This window comes from Macaca thibetana, chromosome 19, assembly GCF_024542745.1.
Source record: "Macaca thibetana thibetana isolate TM-01 chromosome 19, ASM2454274v1, whole genome shotgun sequence".
Taxonomy (NCBI): Eukaryota; Metazoa; Chordata; class Mammalia; order Primates; family Cercopithecidae; genus Macaca; species Macaca thibetana.
Window position 1 is genome coordinate 19,829,012 of NC_065596.1, and position 16,588 is coordinate 19,845,599.

Sequence of the window (16,588 nt, forward strand, 5' to 3'; positions counted from 1 at the left end):
AGACCAGCCTGAGGGCCAGGCACACTGGCTCACGCCTGTAATCCCAGCAATTTGGGAGGTTGAAGCAGGTGGATCACAAGTTCAGGAGATTGGGGCGATCCTAGCTAACACAGTGAAACCCCATCTCTACTAAAAAAAAAAAAACAAGGCAAAAAATTTGCTGGGCATGGTGGCTTGCACCTGTAATCCCAGCTACTCGGGAGGCTGAGGCAAGAGAATTGCTTGAACCCGGGAGGTAGAGGTTGCACTGAGCCAAGATGGCTCCACTGCACTCCAGCCTGGGCGACAGAGCAAAACTCCGCCTCAAAAAAAAAAAAAAAGACCAGACCAGCCTGGGCAACATAGCAAAAACCTGTCTCTACTAAGTGAAAAAAGTAGCTGGGCGTGGTGGCATGCAACTGTAGTACCACCTACTCTAGAGGTTGAGGCTGGAGGATCACTTGAGCCTGGAAGGTCGAGGCTACAGTGAGTTATGACTGCCCCCCTGTACTCCAGCCTAGGCAACATGGTGAGAACACATCCTTAAAAATGTAACATAAATGGCCGGGCACGGTGGCTCACGCCTGTAATCCCAGCACTTTGGGAGGCCGAGGGGGCGGATCATGGGGTCAGGAGATAGAGACCATCCTGGCTAACACGGTGAAACCCCGTCTCTACTAAAAATACAAAAAAAAAAGAAAAAAAAAAATTAGCCAGGCGTGGTGGCAGGCGCCTGTAGTCCCAGCTACTCAGGAGGCTGAAGCAGGAGGATGGTGTGAACCCGGGAGGCGGAGCTTGCAGTGAGCCGAGATCGGGCCACTGCACTCCACCCTGGGCGACAGAGCGAAACTCTGTGTCAGAAAAAAAAGTAAAATAAATTAGTTGGGTGTGGTGCTGCCACCCTATAGTCCCAGCTCTTCAGGTGGCTGAGGCAGGAGGACTACTTGAGATTGGGAGGTGAAGGCTACAGTGAACTATGATCATCTCACTGCACTCCAGCATCAACAACAGAACGAGACACCGTCAAAAAAAAAAAAAAATTGCAGATGAACTTAAAGTTACTAGTCAGCTAACTTTATTTTTTTATTTTTTGAGACGGAGTCTCGCTCTGTCACCCAGGCTGGAGTGCAGTGGCCGGATCTCAGCTCACTGCAAGCTCCGCCTCCCGGGTTCACGCCATTCTCCTGCCTCAGCCTCCCGAGTAGCTGGGACTACAGGCGCCCGCCACCTCGCCCGGCTAAGCTTTTGTATTTTTAGTAGAGACGGGGTTTCACTGTGTTAGCCAGGATGGTCTCGATCTCCTGACCTCGTGATCCGCCCGTCTCGGCCTCCCAAAGTGCTGGGATTACAGGCTTGAGCCACCGCACCCGGCCTAGTCAGCTAACTTTAAAATAGGAAGATTAGCGTGGATGATCCAGGTGGGCCCAATGTAATCATTAGGGTCCATCAAAGTAAGAGAAAGGGCCAGGCGTGGTGGCTCATGCCTGTAATCCCAGCACTTTGGGAGACCAAGGCAGGCGGAAAACTTGGGGTCAGGAATTCGAGACCAGCCTGAGCCAACATGGTGAAACCTTGTCTCTACTACAAATATAAAAATTAGCCAGGCGTGGTGGCAAGCACCTGCAGTCCAAGCTAGTCAGGAGATTGACGCAGGAGAATGTCTTGAACCCGGGAGGCAAAGGTCACAGTGAGCCAAGATTGCACCACTGCAGTCTAGCCTGGGCAACAGAGTGAAACTCCATCTCAGAATAGAATAAATAAATAAATAAATAAAGAGACAGACAATGTATCTCTCTTTGCAGATATAGCCAAGATTATTCTCCCATTCAAGTAAACTTACACATTCTTGGCTGGGCGCGGTGGCTCACGCCTGTAATCCCAGCACTTTGGGAGGTCCAGGCGCTTGGATCACGAAGTCAGGAGATCAACACCATCCTGGCTAACACAGCGAAACCCCATCTCTACTGAAAATACAAAAAATTAGCCAGGCATAGTGGCGGGCGCCTGTAGTCCCAGCTACTTGGGAGGCTGAGGCAGGAGAATGGCGTGAACCCAGGAGGCGGAGCTTGCAGTGAGCCGAGATTGTGCCACTGTACTTCAGTCTGGGCAACAGAGCGAGACTATCTCAAAAAAAAAAAAAAAGTAAACGTATACATTCTCTTTCTTCTTGGTTCCATGCCAGAGAGGCGGGGATTTCCCTAGGATCATGGACCTGCCCGCCTCAGCCTCTGCCCAGCCCTGGCAGGGGAGGGAGTTGACGGGCTGACACAGGAAACTCCCCTGGAACCTGTTTCTCAGCTTTCTGGCCCAGCTGGGGCACCCACTGGAAGGAGAGGCCAGGCGGAAGACCCTGGCCCTGCCATGGCCTCTGCCGTGAGGCCACCCCGGGTCCCCAAGCCTAAGGGTGTCCTGCCTTCACACTACTATGAGAGCTTTCTAGAGAAGAAGGGGTCCTGTGACCGGGTAAGGTAGGGAGGCGGGGGCTGGCCCTGTTGGGTCACCGCGGGGAGCTGCAGCACCTCTCTGAGCCCCAGTCTCCTCACTCGCCAAGAGGGGTGCAGTGGGTGCTGGATGGGGCAGGGCGCGTGCTGGGGGTTGGCGTGGGTTCTGGCCATCTGCCTCTCTGTGCGTCATCTCTGTTTCCATGTGTCTTTGGTTTCTTTTTCTCCTTCTCTCTCCCTGGCCCTTCTGTCTCTCCCAATGTCCGTCTCAGTCTCTCTCTCTCTCGTCTCAATCTTTGCTTTTGTCTCTCATTCATTCTCCTGAATACAAACAAGATCAGGCACTTTCTCCAGGAAACGGGGAGCCCTCTGACTCCCGGGCTTCCTCCTGCTCCCAGCCCAGGACAAACTCCGGGAACCTCAGCTGCTGGGGTGAAGGCCGGGACAGGTGACATATGAGGACAGTAAGAGCTGGTGGGGGCCACATTCCACAGGACAGATAGTGGCCATGGACAGTGCGTGCATGTGTGTGTGTATCCTTATGTCTCCCCCAGCCCCTCCGTTCTCCCTGAGGCCCCATCTCTCCTTCCCTATGCCCCATATTCATTTTCTTTCTTTCTTTTTTTTAAAGACAGAGTTACTCTGTCACCCAGGCTGGAGTGCAGGGGCATGATCATGGCTCACTGTAGCCTCAAACTCCTGGGCTCAAGTGAACCTCCTGCCCCAGCCTCCTGAGGAGCTGGGACTACAGGCGTGCACCGCCTCTTCTGGCTAATTTTTTGGCCTAATTTTTCTGGCCTAATTTTTTTTTTTTTTTTTTAAAGATGGGGTCTTGCTGGCCAGGTGCAGTGGCTCACGCCTGTAATCCCAGCATTTAGGGAGGCCAAGGCAGGTGGATCACTTGAAGTCAGGAGTTCGAGACTGGCCTGGCCACCACGGTGAAACCCTGTCTCTACTAAAAATACAAAAATTAGCCATGTGTGGTGGTGCGCACCTGTGATCCCAGTTACTCGGGAGGCTGAGGCAGGAGAATCGCTTGAACCCAGGAGGCAGAGGTTGCAGTGAGCCGAGACTATGCCACTGCACTCCAGGCTGGCAACAGAGCTAGACTACGCCTAAAAAAATAAAAAATAAAAAATAAAAATTGGGGTCTTGCTATGTTGCCCAGGCTGGTCTCAAATTCCTGGCCTTAAGTGATCCTCCTGCCTTAGCCTCCAAAAGTGCTGGGATTAGAGGTGTGAGCCACCGTGCCTGCCTCATTTTCTGATACAGATCAAAACAAACACCTCAGCTCTTCCCTGCCCTGCCCATGTCCCCGCCTCTGCCCCTGAGGTTCCCTTACCTGTAGTGGAGTGGACTTCCCTTCTACCTCCATGCATCCAAATCCTCCCCAACCAGCAAACGCTTTGGAGGCAGTGGATCACTGCGGTTAAGAAAGATAATGGGGAAGGCCGGGCACAGTGGCTATGCCTGTAATCTCAGCACTTTGGGAGGCCGAGGTGGGCAGATCACCCAAGGTCAGGAGTTCGAGACCAACGTGGCCAACATGGTGAAACCTCGTCTCTACTAAAAAATACAAAAATTAGCCAGGCATGGTGGCAGGCACCTTAATCCCAGCTACTTGGGAGGCAGAGGCAGGAGAATCATTTGAACCTGAGAGGCGGAGATTGCAGTGAGCTGAGATGGTGCCACTGTACTTCAGCCTGGGTAACAGAGTGAGACTCTGTCTCAAAAAAAAAAAAAAAAAAAAAAAAAAAAAAAAGAAGAAGGCCAGACGCAGCGGCTCACACCTGTAATCCCAACAGTTTGGGAGGCCGAGGCTAGTGGATCACTTGAGGTCAGGAATTTGAGACCAGCCTGGCCAACATATCGTGAAACCCCGTATCTACTAAAAATACAAAAAATTAACCGGGCGTGGTGGCGGGCACCTGTAGTCCCGGCTACTCAGGTGGTTGAGGCAGGAGAATGGTGTGAACCCAGGAAGCAGAGCTTGCAGTGAGCCGTGATCATGCCACTGTACTCCAGCCTGGGTGACAGAGTGAGACTCTGCCTCAAAAACAAAATAAAACAAAACAAAAAACCCAAAACAACAACAAAAAACAAACCAAAACAAAAAAGATCATGGACCCGAATTCAGAAGACCCAGGTTCTAATCCCGGCTCCACACTTTCCTTACTCCCAGGCCTTTTGCAAGTGACTTAATCTTTGAGTCTCAGTTTTTTGTCTTCGGAAATAGGGGAGTTAGGGCTGTAGTCACAGTTCACATGTTGAGGACTCAACTCAGCGCAGGCCCCAGTGCTTCCCATGTGGAAAGTCACCTAATTCTCATGAGATCCTCCAGCTTGGCACCATTGTTATCAACTTGGCACCATTGTTATCACCATTTTACAGCTGGGGAAACAGAAAAAGATGGCTCAAATAACTTGCCCAACAGCACATCGTGGGTACATAGTAAAGCAATATGGTAACTGGTAATATGGTGTTTAATCCCGTATTGATCTAGTCCCAGTGCCCGGAGGAGGGCTAGCACATAAAAAGCCTTCAGCAAATGTTAGGTAAATGCCTGTGTGTACCTGTGCGTGTGTCTACGGATGGACAGGTGGATGAGTAGATAGGGGGATGAGTGGAGGCTTGGTGAATGGATAGATGCGGGCTGGATGGTGGCTGAGAGGATGTGTGGATGGATGGATGAGTGCATATACAAGTGGGTGGATGATGGATGGATGGACAAGTGCGTGGATGGATGATAGATGGGTGAGTAGGTGGATGCATGATGGAGGGATGTATGGATGGATGAGTGGATGGTTGGCTGGCTGGATGGATGGATGGATGAGTTGGGGGATGGATGGATGAACGGGCAGTTGGGTGGATGGGTGGATGATGGATAGATGGACGAGTGCATGGATGGATGATGGAGGGATGAATGGATGGATGGATGAGTAGGTGGATGCATGATGGAGGGATGTATGGACGGATGAGTGGATGGCTGGATGGATGGATGAGTTGCGGGATGGATGGATGAATGGGCAGATGGGTGGGTGGATGGATGATGGATAGATGGACGAGTGCATAGATGGATGATGGAGGGATGAGTGGATGGATGGATGAGTAGGTGGATGGATGATGGAGGGATGAGTAGATGGATGGATGAGTGAATGGATGGATGATGGAGGGATGCATGGATAGATGAGTAGATGCATGTATGGATGCATGGATGAGTGGGTGGATGGATGATGGACGGTGGGTGGATTGATAGATGGATGCATAGATGATGTAGGGATGGATGGATGGACGGATGGGTGGACAGATGGATAAGTGGGTGGATGGATGACTGGATGGATGGTGGGTGATGTATGTATGGATGAATGAGCGGATGGATGGATCATGAATGGTTGGATGATGGATAGATGGATGGGGTGATGGATGGATGAGTGGGTGGATGGTGGGTGGATGGACAGATGAATGGATGGGTGAATGGTAGGTGGATGGATGAATGGGTGGGCGGGTGGGTGGATGAGTAACTGGATGGATAGATGTGTGGATGGGTGGGTGGGTGGACGGATTGGTGGATGGATGGTGGGTGGATGGATAGATGAATGAATGGGTGAATGGTAGGTGGATGAGTAACTGTATGGATAGATGTATGGATGAGTGGGTGGGTGGACGGATTGGTGGATGGATGGTGAGTGGATGCATGGATAGATGAATGGGTGAATGGTAGGTGGATGGATGAATGGGTGGGTGGATGGATGGATAGATGGATGATAGATAGATGGCTAGTGGGTAGCTGGATGATGGAAGATGGATGGGACACCATTAAACCAGTTAGTTCAACTCACCCCTAGAGCCCCCATCTCTATAGATTGGCGGGGGTTGCTCTGGGTCCTTCATCATGTCAAGGTTCCGTCTGGTCCTTTCTCAGAGGAAAACGGATACCCAGAAGCTGGGATGTGGGTGGGGTGGGTCTCCCCGAGAAGGCAACATTTGATCAGAAACTCAAGGCAGGAGGTGATCAAGATCTGGGGGCAGCGTGGGAGAGCACGATCAGTGCAAAGGCCCCGAGGCAGCACTGAGTACATGAGAGGTACTCAGCCTGGCCACCTCACCTCCTCTTTCTGCACCTCTGGTCCCCAGGATTACAAGAAGTTCTGGGCAGGCCTCCAGGGTCTCACCATTTATTTCTACAATAGCAATCGGGACTTCCAGGTAAGATGGGAATGGAGGCTCCAGAGCTGGCCTTCCCTTGACCCCAGAGACCAAGCAGACAATGAGGATGGTGTGGCCATGATGGCTGCTACATCATCCAGGGGGCCTGGAGGCCAAGGAACTGGTGCCCAGACCCCCTGCTTCTGTGCCCCCAGCACGTGGAGAAGCTCAACCTGGGAGCATTTGAGAAACTCACTGATGAGATTCCCTGGGGAAGCTCACGTGACCCTGGCACCCACTTCAGCCTGATTCTCCGGAATCAGGAGATCAAGTTCAAGGTAGGTCCCTCGGTGGAGGGGTGCTGAGGGGAGGTGCTGGCATGAGATGCTCAAATGCCCCTCCCCTCCACTGTGCCAACCACAAAGGGGCAGGTATTACAGGGCCCTGTGGGCCCTGGGTAAGACTTGGGTCTTGACCCCAAAGGAGCTGGTGCTATGGGAGGGTTTATTTTATTTTATTTTATTTATTTATTTTTTTTTTGAGACCAAGTCTCATCCCATCACCCAGGTTGGAGTGTGATGGCACGATCTTGGCTCACTGCAACCTCCGCCTCCCGGATTCAAGCGATTCTCTTGCCTCTGCCTCCCGAGTAGTTGGGATTACAGGTGTGTGCCACCACTCCTGGCTAATTTTTTGAATCTTTAGTAGAGACGGGGTTTCACCATGTTGGCCATGCTGGTCTCGAACTCCTGACCTCAAGTGATCCACCCACCTCGGCCTCCCAAACTGCTGGGATTACAGGCGTGAGCCACTGCGCCCAGCCGAGGGTTTATTTTATTTTATTTTTTTTGAGACAGTTTCACTCTTATCGCCCAGGCTGGAGTGCAATGGCGCAATCTTGGCTCACTACAACCTCTGCCTCCCAGGTATAAGTGATCCTCCTTAGTAGCTGGGATTACAGGCGTGTGCCACCACATGCGGCTAATTTTTGTATTTTTGGTAGAGACAGGATTTCACCATGTTGGCCAGGCTGGTCTTGACCTCCTGACCTCAAGTGATCCGCCCACCTCGGCCTCCCAAAGTGCTGGGATTACAAGCGAGAGTCACTGTGCCTGGCCTATGGAAGGGTTTAGAGCATGACAGGTCTGCGAACTGATCTATGTTTTTCTATTATTTTATTTTATTTATGATTTTATTTTGAGACAGGGTCTTGCTCGTCGCCCAGGCTGGAGTGCAGTAATGAGATCATAGCTCATTGCAGCCTGGACCTCCCAGGCTCAAGCAATTCTCCCACCTCAGCCAAGCACACTCCACTATGCCTGGCTAAGACTTTATTTTTTGTAGAGACGGGGGCTCGCTATGTTACCCAGTCTGGTCTTGAACTCCTAGGCTCAAGTGATCCTCCCACCTTGACCTCCCAAAATGCTGGGATTATAGGGGTGAGCCACTGCATCCAGCCTGACCTATGTTTTTCAAATGTAGATATAATAACATCAAAAATTATAACATCAGCCAGGCATGGTGGCTCACACCTGTAATCTGAGCACTTTGGGAGGCCAAGGCAGAAGGATAGCTTGAGCCCAGGAGTTCAAGACTAGCCTGGGCAACAAAGTGAGACCCTCATGTCTAAGAGAAAAAAAAAAAAAAAGCTGGGCGAGGTGGTGCATGCCTGTAGTCCCAGCTCAGGAGGCTGAGGCAGGAGAATCACTTGAACCCGGGAGGTGGAGGTTGCACTTAGCTGAGATCATGCCACTGCACTCCAGCCTGGGAGACAGAATGAGACTCCATCTCAAAAAAAAAAAAGAAGAAGAAGAAGAAAAAGAAAAAAGAAAACAGCCCTTTGAAGCAGGGACTCTTCCCTAGTCCCATTTCATTGATGAGTAGACTGAGATTCACTGACATGGATTCTTTTCTTTTGTTCCCTAGGTAGAGACCTTGGAGTGTCGGGAAATGTGGAAAGGCTTCATCTTAACGGTGGTGGAGGTAAGAGCAGTGGCTCTCTGCGCCCTCTGTCCCATTCGCCAGATCTCCTCAAAAAGCCTCCTTTTGGCGGGGCGCGGTGGCTCAAGCCTGTAATCCCAGCACTTTGGGAGGCTGAGACGGGCGGATCATGAGCTCAGGAGATCGAGACCATCCTGGCTAACCCGGTGAAACCCCGTCTCTACTAAAAAATACAAAAAACTAGCCGGGCGAGGTGGCGGGCGCCTGTAGTCCCAGCTAATCGGGAGGCTGAGGCAGGAGAATGGTGTAAACCCGGGAGGCGGAGCTTGCAGTGAGCTGAGATCCGGCCACTGCACTCCAGCCTGGGCGACGGAGCAAGACTCCGTCTCAAAAAAAAAAAAAAAAAAAAAAAAAAAAGGCCTTTTTCTTTCCATCTTTCATTCTCCAAACAAGCCTCCAGGGTATAGTACACTGGCCTCAAACCTTGGAGCAAATATACCCCATAAACATCCTTTGTTTTATCAACTGAATGCTAAATTTTGTTTTATTTTTTTGAGACTAAGTCTTGCTCTGTTGCCCAGGCTGGAGTGCAGTGGTACGATCTCAGCTCACTGCAACCTCTGCCTCCCCGGTTCAAGCAATTCTCATGCCTCAGCCTCCCGAGTAGCTGGGATTACAGGCGTCCGCCACCACGCCTGACTAATTTTTGTTTTTTTAGTATACATGGGGTTTCAACCTGTTGGCCAGGCTTGTCTCAAACTCCTAACCTCGAGTGATCGGCCCACCTCGGCCACCCAAAGTGCTGGGATTACAGGCGTGAGCCACAGCGACCAGCTGTATTTCTTATTTTATTTTATTATTATTATTATTATTATTTTTGAGATGGAGTCTGGCTCTGTTGCCCAGGCTGGAGTGCAGTGGTACAGTCTTGGCTCACTGCAAGCTCCACCTCCCGGGTTCACGCCTCAGCCTCCCCAGCAACTGGGACTACAGGCGTCCGCCACCACGCCGGGCTAATTTTTTTTGTATTTTAGTAGAGACGGGGTTTCACTGTGTCAGCTCGATCTCCTGACCTCGTGATCCACCCACCTCAGCCTCCCAAAGTGCTGGGATTACAGGTATGAGCCACCGCGCCCGGCCTATTTTATTTTTTTGAGACAGGGCCTCTCTCTGTTGCCGAGGCTGGAGTGCAGTGGTGTGATCATAGCTCACTGCAGCCTCCAACTCCCAGGCTCAAGCCGTCCTCCTGCCTCAGCCTCCCAAGTAGCTGGGACTACAGGCACACACTACCACATCTCATTAATTTTTAAACTTTTTTGTAGAGCAGGGTCTCACTATGTTGCCCAGGCTGGTCTCCAACTTCTGTGCTCAAGCGATCCACCCTCCTTGGCCTCCCGAAGTGATGGGATTATAGACGTGAGCCACCATGCCTCGCCACAGAGTGCTAAATTTTAAAAAATTAGCTGACGTCATTTATCAACAGGGAATTTTAGTCTACCTTCCCATTTTCCCTCTGATTTGACTGTTTCCTGCCTCGCCCTGGCAGGCCATTGAGTTTGAGACCAGACTGGCCCCTGAAGACTTTAGTTTGAGATTCCAGCATCTGCTTTTTTTTTTTTTTTTTTTGGTGGGTGAGGGGAGCGGGGAACGGAGTCTCACTCTGTCACCCAGGCTGGAGTGCAATGGCGTGATCTCGGCTCACTGCAGCCTCCGCCTTCCCGGGTTCAAGTGATTCTCCTGCCCCAGCCTCCGGAGTAGCTGGGATTACAGGTGTCTGCCACCACGCCCGGCTAATTTTTTGTATTTTTAGTACAAACGGGGTTTCACCATGTTGCCCAGGGTGGTCTCAAACTCCTGACCTCAGGTGATCTGCCCGCCTCGGCCTCCCAAAGTGCTGGAATGACAGGCGTGAGCCACCGCGCCTAGCCCCAGCATCTACTTTCACTCAACTCCTCTGCACCCTCTCGATGCCCTCTTTGCCCTCTGAGGTGTCAGAGTTCATGGCTCTGAGCTCTGGCCTCAGTTTGCCACTCTGTGACTTGGGCACAGCCGTCCATTCCCGGCCGGCCGGGTGCAGTCACTGTCCCTCGATCGCCCCTCAGCTCCGTGTCCCGTCCAACCTGACCCTGCTTCCTGGGCACCTATACATGATGGCTGAAGTCTTGGCCAAAGAGGAGGCGCGTCGTGCACTGGAGACACCCTCGTGAGTGCCCCGCCTGTCCCGAGGGGCTGCAGAATGGGGACGGGAGGTGGGTGTGTGGCTGAGGGTGGGCCGTGAGCTGAGTCCCCTGGAGTTGGGTCTTGGATTTTGCAAGACGATGGCATTGGGGCTGGGGGGTGGGGAAGGGGGAGGGGGAGTTAAGGCACATGCTGGGAGGCGGGGCAGGATCTCCAGGAGCGGGTCTAGGGGCCTAGAGGACTGGAAGGGTCTTCAGAGGCGGGGCCTAGGCCTGAGGAGTGGGGACAGGGTCTGGGGGTGGTCAGTCTAGGTGTCTAGAAGGTGGGGCTTCGTCTCCGGGGAGGGGTTATTTGTAGGAGAGGGTATCCGGGACCCCAGAGGCGGGGCCTGGATTGGGGGCGGAGCATCATCTTTGTGGGCGGTTCTTGGTGATTAGGAAGGCGGGCAGGGCCTCCCCCCGGGGCCAGAATTAGCAGCCTGGCTGGCCACGGTGGCTCGTGCCTGTCATCTCAGCGTTTTGGGAGGTCGAGGCGGGAGGATTGCTTGACCCCAGTTCGAGTCCAGCCTGGGCAACATCGCGAGACCCCGTCTCTAAACAAACAAACAAAAAACCCGGTCGGGTGCAGTGGCTCACGCGTGTAATCCCAGCACCTTGGGAGGCCTAAGCGGGCAGATCATCTGAGGTCGGGAGTTCGAGACCAGCTTGAACAACATGCAGAAATCCCGTCTCTACTAAAAATACAAAAATTAGGCGGGTCTAGTGGCGCATGCCTATAATCCCAGCTACTCGGGAGGCGGAGGCAGGAGAATCGCTTGAACCCGGGAGGCGGAGGTTGCGGTGAGCCGAGATCGCTCCATTGCACTCCAGCCTGGGCAACAAGAGCAAAACTCTGTCTCAAAAAAAAAAAAAAAAAGAAGCCACAAAAACTAGGAGCCCGGAAGGCCAGACTGTGCCTCCATGGAAGGGGCCTGGGTCTGGAGAGCAGGGCAGGGTCTCCTGGGCCTAGGGGATGGGGACGGGGCTGGGTCTCAGAGGAGGCGGGGTTTACGTGCGGAAGAGCGGACTTGGTCTCCGGGGTCCCGAGTGGGTGACGCGGCCCTCCACAGGTGCTTCCTGAAGGTGAGCCGGCTGGAGGCACAACTGCTCCTGGAGCGCTACCCCGAGTGCGGGAACCTGCTGCTGCGGCCCAGCGGGGACGGTGCTGACGGCGTGTCGGTCACCACGCGGCAGATGCACAACGGGTGCGCATGCGCGTCTCGGGAGCCCTGGGTGGGGAGGAGGGTAGGCGGGGGGGCGTGGTTAGAAGCAGGGGCGGAGCCCTACCCGAGCCAGAGCTGAGAAGGGCGAACTGGGGGCGGAGTCAGAGCTGAGCTGGGCGGGTTGGGGGAGGAGTCAGAGCTGGGCTGGGCGGGCTGGGGGTGGAGTCAGAGCTGAGCATGGGAGACTGGGGGCGGAGTCAGACCTCAGCAGGGGAGACTGGGGACCGAGCCAGAGCTGAGCAGAGCACACTGCGGGCGGAGTCAGAGCTGGGGTGGGCGGGATGGGGGTGCAGTCAGAGCTAAGCAGGAGAGGCTGGGGGCGGAGTCAGAGCTCCGGGGTCGTGGGATCCTGAGGTTGGCCTTGCCCCAAGTACGGGGTCAATGCCTGGGGAAGAAGGTAGAGCCCAGGCAGGAGGAGTCAGGTCTTGGGTTAGGAGCTGGGACTCCCTGCAGGTGGAGTCAGACCCCTCGGTTAGGGTCGGCTCCTCCGGAACGTCAGGTACGCAAGGGCCAGGTCTGGGCCACTGGAGGGGATGAAGTCAAATCCAAGGGTGGGAATGGGCTCTTTGGGCAGAGTCCGGATCTATGGGTGGAGTCACGGCCATGACCCTTTGGAAGTTGAATAGGGCTATGGAGGCGGGGCCACCCTAGGGGCGGAGTTAGAGCCTTTTGCCAAATCCTCAAGCCCAGTCCAGGGTTGGGCAAGGCGATGTAGAAGGTGGACTCGGGGCCGGGGGGTGGAGCCACTACAGGGGGAGGGGCCTACCTGGGGCGGAGTCTTTAGGGCCTGGTTCGCCCTAGGCGCGGTGCCAGAATTAGGGGCTGACCTTTCCCAGACTGTTGTCAGTCTGTCCTGGTCCCTCCCTAGAGGTGGTGCCAAAACTAGGGGTGGGGTCTTCTGTGGGGGTGGGTCGGTTCAGTCAATGCTGCGGGAGGATAGAGGGGCTTAGGTCCTTCACAGGGTGGAGCCAGTCAGTGGCTGGACCTTCTGTGGGGACAGAGCCAGTATGGACCTGTTTCTATTGGGGGAGGAGCCTGGAGTCGGAGCGGGGCCTTCCCTGGGGGGCGGTGTGGGAGCCTGGGCTGAGCCACTCACTCGCTTTCTGCTGGTGCAGGACGCACGTGGTCCGGCATTACAAGGTGAAGCGGGAGGGCCCCAAGTACGTGATCGACGTGGAAGAGCCGGTGAGCGTTGGGCCGGGGTCCCTAGAAGTGCCTTTGTGGGATCCGCGGCCCTTCCCCAGCAGCCTGACCCCTCCCCCATCTGCCCCCAGTTCTCTTGCACCTCCCTGGACGCCGTGGTCAACTATTTCGTGTCGCACACCAAAAAGGCGCTGGTGCCATTCCTGTTGGACGAGGACTACGAGAAGGTGCTAGGTGGGTGCGCCTTCGGGGAGTTTGGGGGCCCAGTTCTCACCTCTCCCGCCCCGGCTTGGACGGACGGAGCCGCCCCTGGCCGCCGCGCTTCCTCCAGGACGCCTTCTCTGTTCCAGGCTACGTGGAAGCCGATAAGGAGAATGGCGAGAGTGTGTGGGTGGCGCCCTCCGCCCTGGGCCCAGGTGACGCCCCCTCCCCGCGGGCCGAGGTGGGAGGGATCGAGGACCCCGCATTCAGCCACGCCCCCTCACTCAGCTTGGTGGCTGCACCGCCTGTGTCTGATGTTGTTCCCAAAGTTGCAAGGACAGAAATGACTCAGACCCTGCCATCGGGGTGTGTGTTGGGGGAGAGGGCGGGAGTCCCAGCTTGGGACAGAACTAAACACAGACACTCTCATCCTGTAGGGTCGAATTTGGAGGAAAAACCTGGGCTTGGGGGAGGCGCCTGGAGTTCGGGAGAAGATGGGGGCAGAGCAAGGAGAGCTTCCTAGAAGAGTGGGTCTTTGTAGATGGTCCCAAAGGATCTTCTTAGGTAGAAATGGGCATTGAGGGGGTCAGAAGGTGCATCCAGAGCAGCAGTAGCCCCCCAGGGACCGGGAATCAGGGTGGGTGTTGGGAAAGAGGTGGGAATTGGTCCTGTTTATGGAGTGAGAGGAGGAGGCAGAGAACACACTAGAAAGGAACGTAGCGTGGGTAGTCTGGTCTTCCCTGGGCTGGGCGTATGCAAGGACCCCCAAGTGCCACATCCACACACACATGCATGATCCATGAACTATGGCCACCTGCCTAGCCAGAAGTTGACATACACTTGTGTGGCCACAACAGATCCACACATGCATGAATACACATGTCCCCCAATTCCAGTCACATACACACACTATGTGGCACAGATACACCTGTCTCATCCCACAATCACGTGTGTACACATAAATGCAGACGCATCCATGCACAGGCACAAAATCAGACATGTTTAGATACATGGGCATAACACATTCATCTAGACAAGGACTAAAGCAGCTACCTTAGCAGGCGTGCAGAGTCACACATGTATACACACAACAGGCATGTTTGTACAAACCTGGTACTTTAACTTATCCAGATTCAATTAGTGTACATGCATATGCCATACAAAGACATACAGACCTTTTTTTTTTCTTGAGACGGAATCTCGCTCTATCACCCAGGCTGGAGTGCAGTGGCGCGATCTCAGCTCACTGCAACCTCTCCCTCCTGGGTTCAAGCGATTCTCCTGCCTGGGATTACAGGAGCCTGCTGCCATGCCAGGCTAATTTTTTTTTTTTTTTTTTTTTTTGAGGCGGAGTCTGGCTCTCTTGCCCAGGCTGGAGCGCAGTGGCCGGATCTCAGCTCAGTGCAAGCTCCGCCTCCTGGGTTCACGCCATTCTCCTGCCTCAGCCTCCCAAGTAGCTGGGACTACAGGCGCCCGCCACCTCACCCGGCTAGTTTTTTGTATTTTTTTTAGTAGAGACGGGGTTTCACTGTGTTAGCCAGGATGGTCTCGATCTCCTGACCTCGTGATCCGCCCGTCTCGGCCTCCCAAAGTGCTGGGATTACAGGCTTGAGCCACCGCGCCCAGCCAAGGCTAATTTTTATATTTTTAGTAGAGACAGGGTTTCACCATATTGGCTAGACTGGTCTTGAACCCCTGACTTCAGGTGATCCGCCCACCTCGGCCTCCCAAAGTGCTGGGATTACAGGTGTGAGCCACTGCACCCAGCCCAGACAGACAGACTTATACATGGGGGCACACAGACACACAGGGACATATGCATGTCTCCAGGCACGCACACAGACCCCCCACCAAGGTGTCCCTGTATGATGTGGGTCTTGACAGTGACCACCTTTCCCCATCAGGTCCTGCACCCTGCACAGGTGGCCCCAAGCCGCTGCCACCTGCATCTGTGCCTGTGTCCAGCCAGGACAAGCTGCCCCTGTTACCCCCACTGCCCCCACTACCGAACCAGGAAGAGAACTACGTGACTCCCATTGGAGATGCCCCAGTTGTTGACTATGAGAACCAAGATGGTGGGTGGGGAGAGCTGCTGAGAGCTGGGGGCTGGGGAAGCAGGTTAACAGCTGATGTGACATTACACTTTTGTCCACGCAGTGGCTTCCTCTAGTCGGCCGGTCATTGTGAAGCCAAAGAAGTTGCCAAAGCCTCCTGCAAAGCTTCCAAAGCCTTCCATTGGACCCAAGCCAGGTAGGGGTCCCCCCACAAATCCTGCCCTCACCTGATGGCACGCCAGCCTCAGCCCGCATCTGTCTTTGTTGTTTATTTTTGAGATGGAACCTCACTCTGTCGCCCCAGGCAGCGGTGCGATCTCGGCTGACTGTAACCTGTCTCCCAGGTTCAAGCGATTCTCCTGCCTCACCCTCTCAAGTAGCTGGGATTACAGGCACCTGCCACCACATCCATCTAATTTTTGTATTTTTAGTAGAGAAGGGGTTTCACCATGTGGTCCAGGCTGGTATTGAACTCCTGACCTCAAGGGATCCACCCACCTCAGCCTCCCAAAGTGCTGGGATTACCAGCGTAAGCCACCGCACCTGGCCTCATCTGTCTTCTCTTCCAGAGCCCAGAGTCTTTAATGGTGGCTTGGCCAGGAAGCTGCCAGCCAGCTCAGCCCAGCCTCTCTTCCCCGCAGCTGGTAAGGGGTCTGTGGGTTCAGTGCGGGGCGGGCTTCCCAGGCGTGTGACCATGCAGTCACACAGGGCCTCACACTCCTAAGCACCCTGTCTTTTAAGGCTCTGCTGTTTCTGTCTTGAAATTCCTAATGCCTTTGAGCACACTGTCATGTTGCATGGGGCCCTGCAAATCTGTAGCTGGTCATGGGTGGCTGTCAGTGGGCAGGACATGGACTGGGGATCCCTGGGCCAGCTGCAGCTCCCGGTCCTGAACCCCCAGGGCTGGCGGACATGACGGCAGAGCTACAGAAGAAGCTGGAGAAGAGGCGGGCACTGGAGCACTGATTCGGACACGCCGGGGACCAGTGGGCCAGTCCCAGGGCATGGCCCAGTGGCCAGATTCTTTCTCCCAGGATTAAAACTCTGACCCCAGGACCCATGTGTCTGGTTTGGCTTCGGGGAGTAGGGGACGAGGGGTCCGTCAGATGTCTGCCTACAGATGGCCCCATTTACTCCCAGTGACCCTCAGCTCAGTGAAATCTACCAGCGTATCCTGTGAGAAAAGCCCATTTTACAGCCAGGAAGGCTGAGGTCCCAGTGCCACACAGCAGAGAGGACCACCC

General features: G+C 54.3%; 3 protein-coding genes across 6 annotated transcripts in view; 2 read left to right on the forward strand and 1 right to left on the reverse strand.

The window, feature by feature from the left end:
* SIRT6 (sirtuin 6) overlaps positions 1-16,588 on the forward strand; it is a 286,565-nt gene that overhangs the window by 121,807 nt on the left and 148,170 nt on the right. The window lies entirely within an intron of this gene.
* MPND (MPN domain containing) overlaps positions 1-16,588 on the reverse strand; it is an 81,011-nt gene that overhangs the window by 22,225 nt on the left and 42,198 nt on the right. The window lies entirely within an intron of this gene.
* On the forward strand, positions 2,159-16,400 carry STAP2 (signal transducing adaptor family member 2). Of its 4 annotated transcripts, XM_050770561.1 has the most exons (13): positions 2,166-2,442; positions 6,555-6,626; positions 6,782-6,904; positions 8,493-8,549; positions 10,610-10,710; positions 11,794-11,928; positions 13,062-13,131; positions 13,221-13,323; positions 13,440-13,505; positions 15,195-15,365; positions 15,448-15,540; positions 15,914-15,988; positions 16,246-16,400. In XM_050770561.1, exons 1-13 carry the CDS (start codon positions 2,341-2,343, stop codon positions 16,308-16,310), a joined length of 1,233 nt encoding a protein of 410 aa, XP_050626518.1. In that variant the 5' UTR covers positions 2,166-2,340; the 3' UTR covers positions 16,311-16,400. The 4 variants fall into 4 exon arrangements, with proteins under 4 accessions (XP_050626521.1, XP_050626520.1, XP_050626519.1 ...); XM_050770563.1 differs by lacking the exon at positions 15,195-15,365 and having other exon boundaries at positions 2,161-2,442; XM_050770562.1 differs by lacking the exon at positions 13,440-13,505 and having other exon boundaries at positions 2,163-2,442.

What these genes read in the sequence shown, in the direction of transcription:
- STAP2 (XM_050770561.1), top strand. Translation starts at nt 2,341, where the DNA reads ATGGCCTCTGCCGTGAGGCCACCCCGGGTCCCCAAGCCTAAGGGTGTC. An exon ending in ATAGCAATCGGGACTTCCAG is followed by an intron (nt 6,627 to 6,781) that starts GTAAGATGGGAA and finishes CTGTGCCCCCAG; the next exon opens with CACGTGGAGAAGCTCAACCT. An exon ending in TTCCATTGGACCCAAGCCAG is followed by an intron (nt 15,541 to 15,913) that starts GTAGGGGTCCCC and finishes CTTCTCTTCCAG; the next exon opens with AGCCCAGAGTCTTTAATGGT.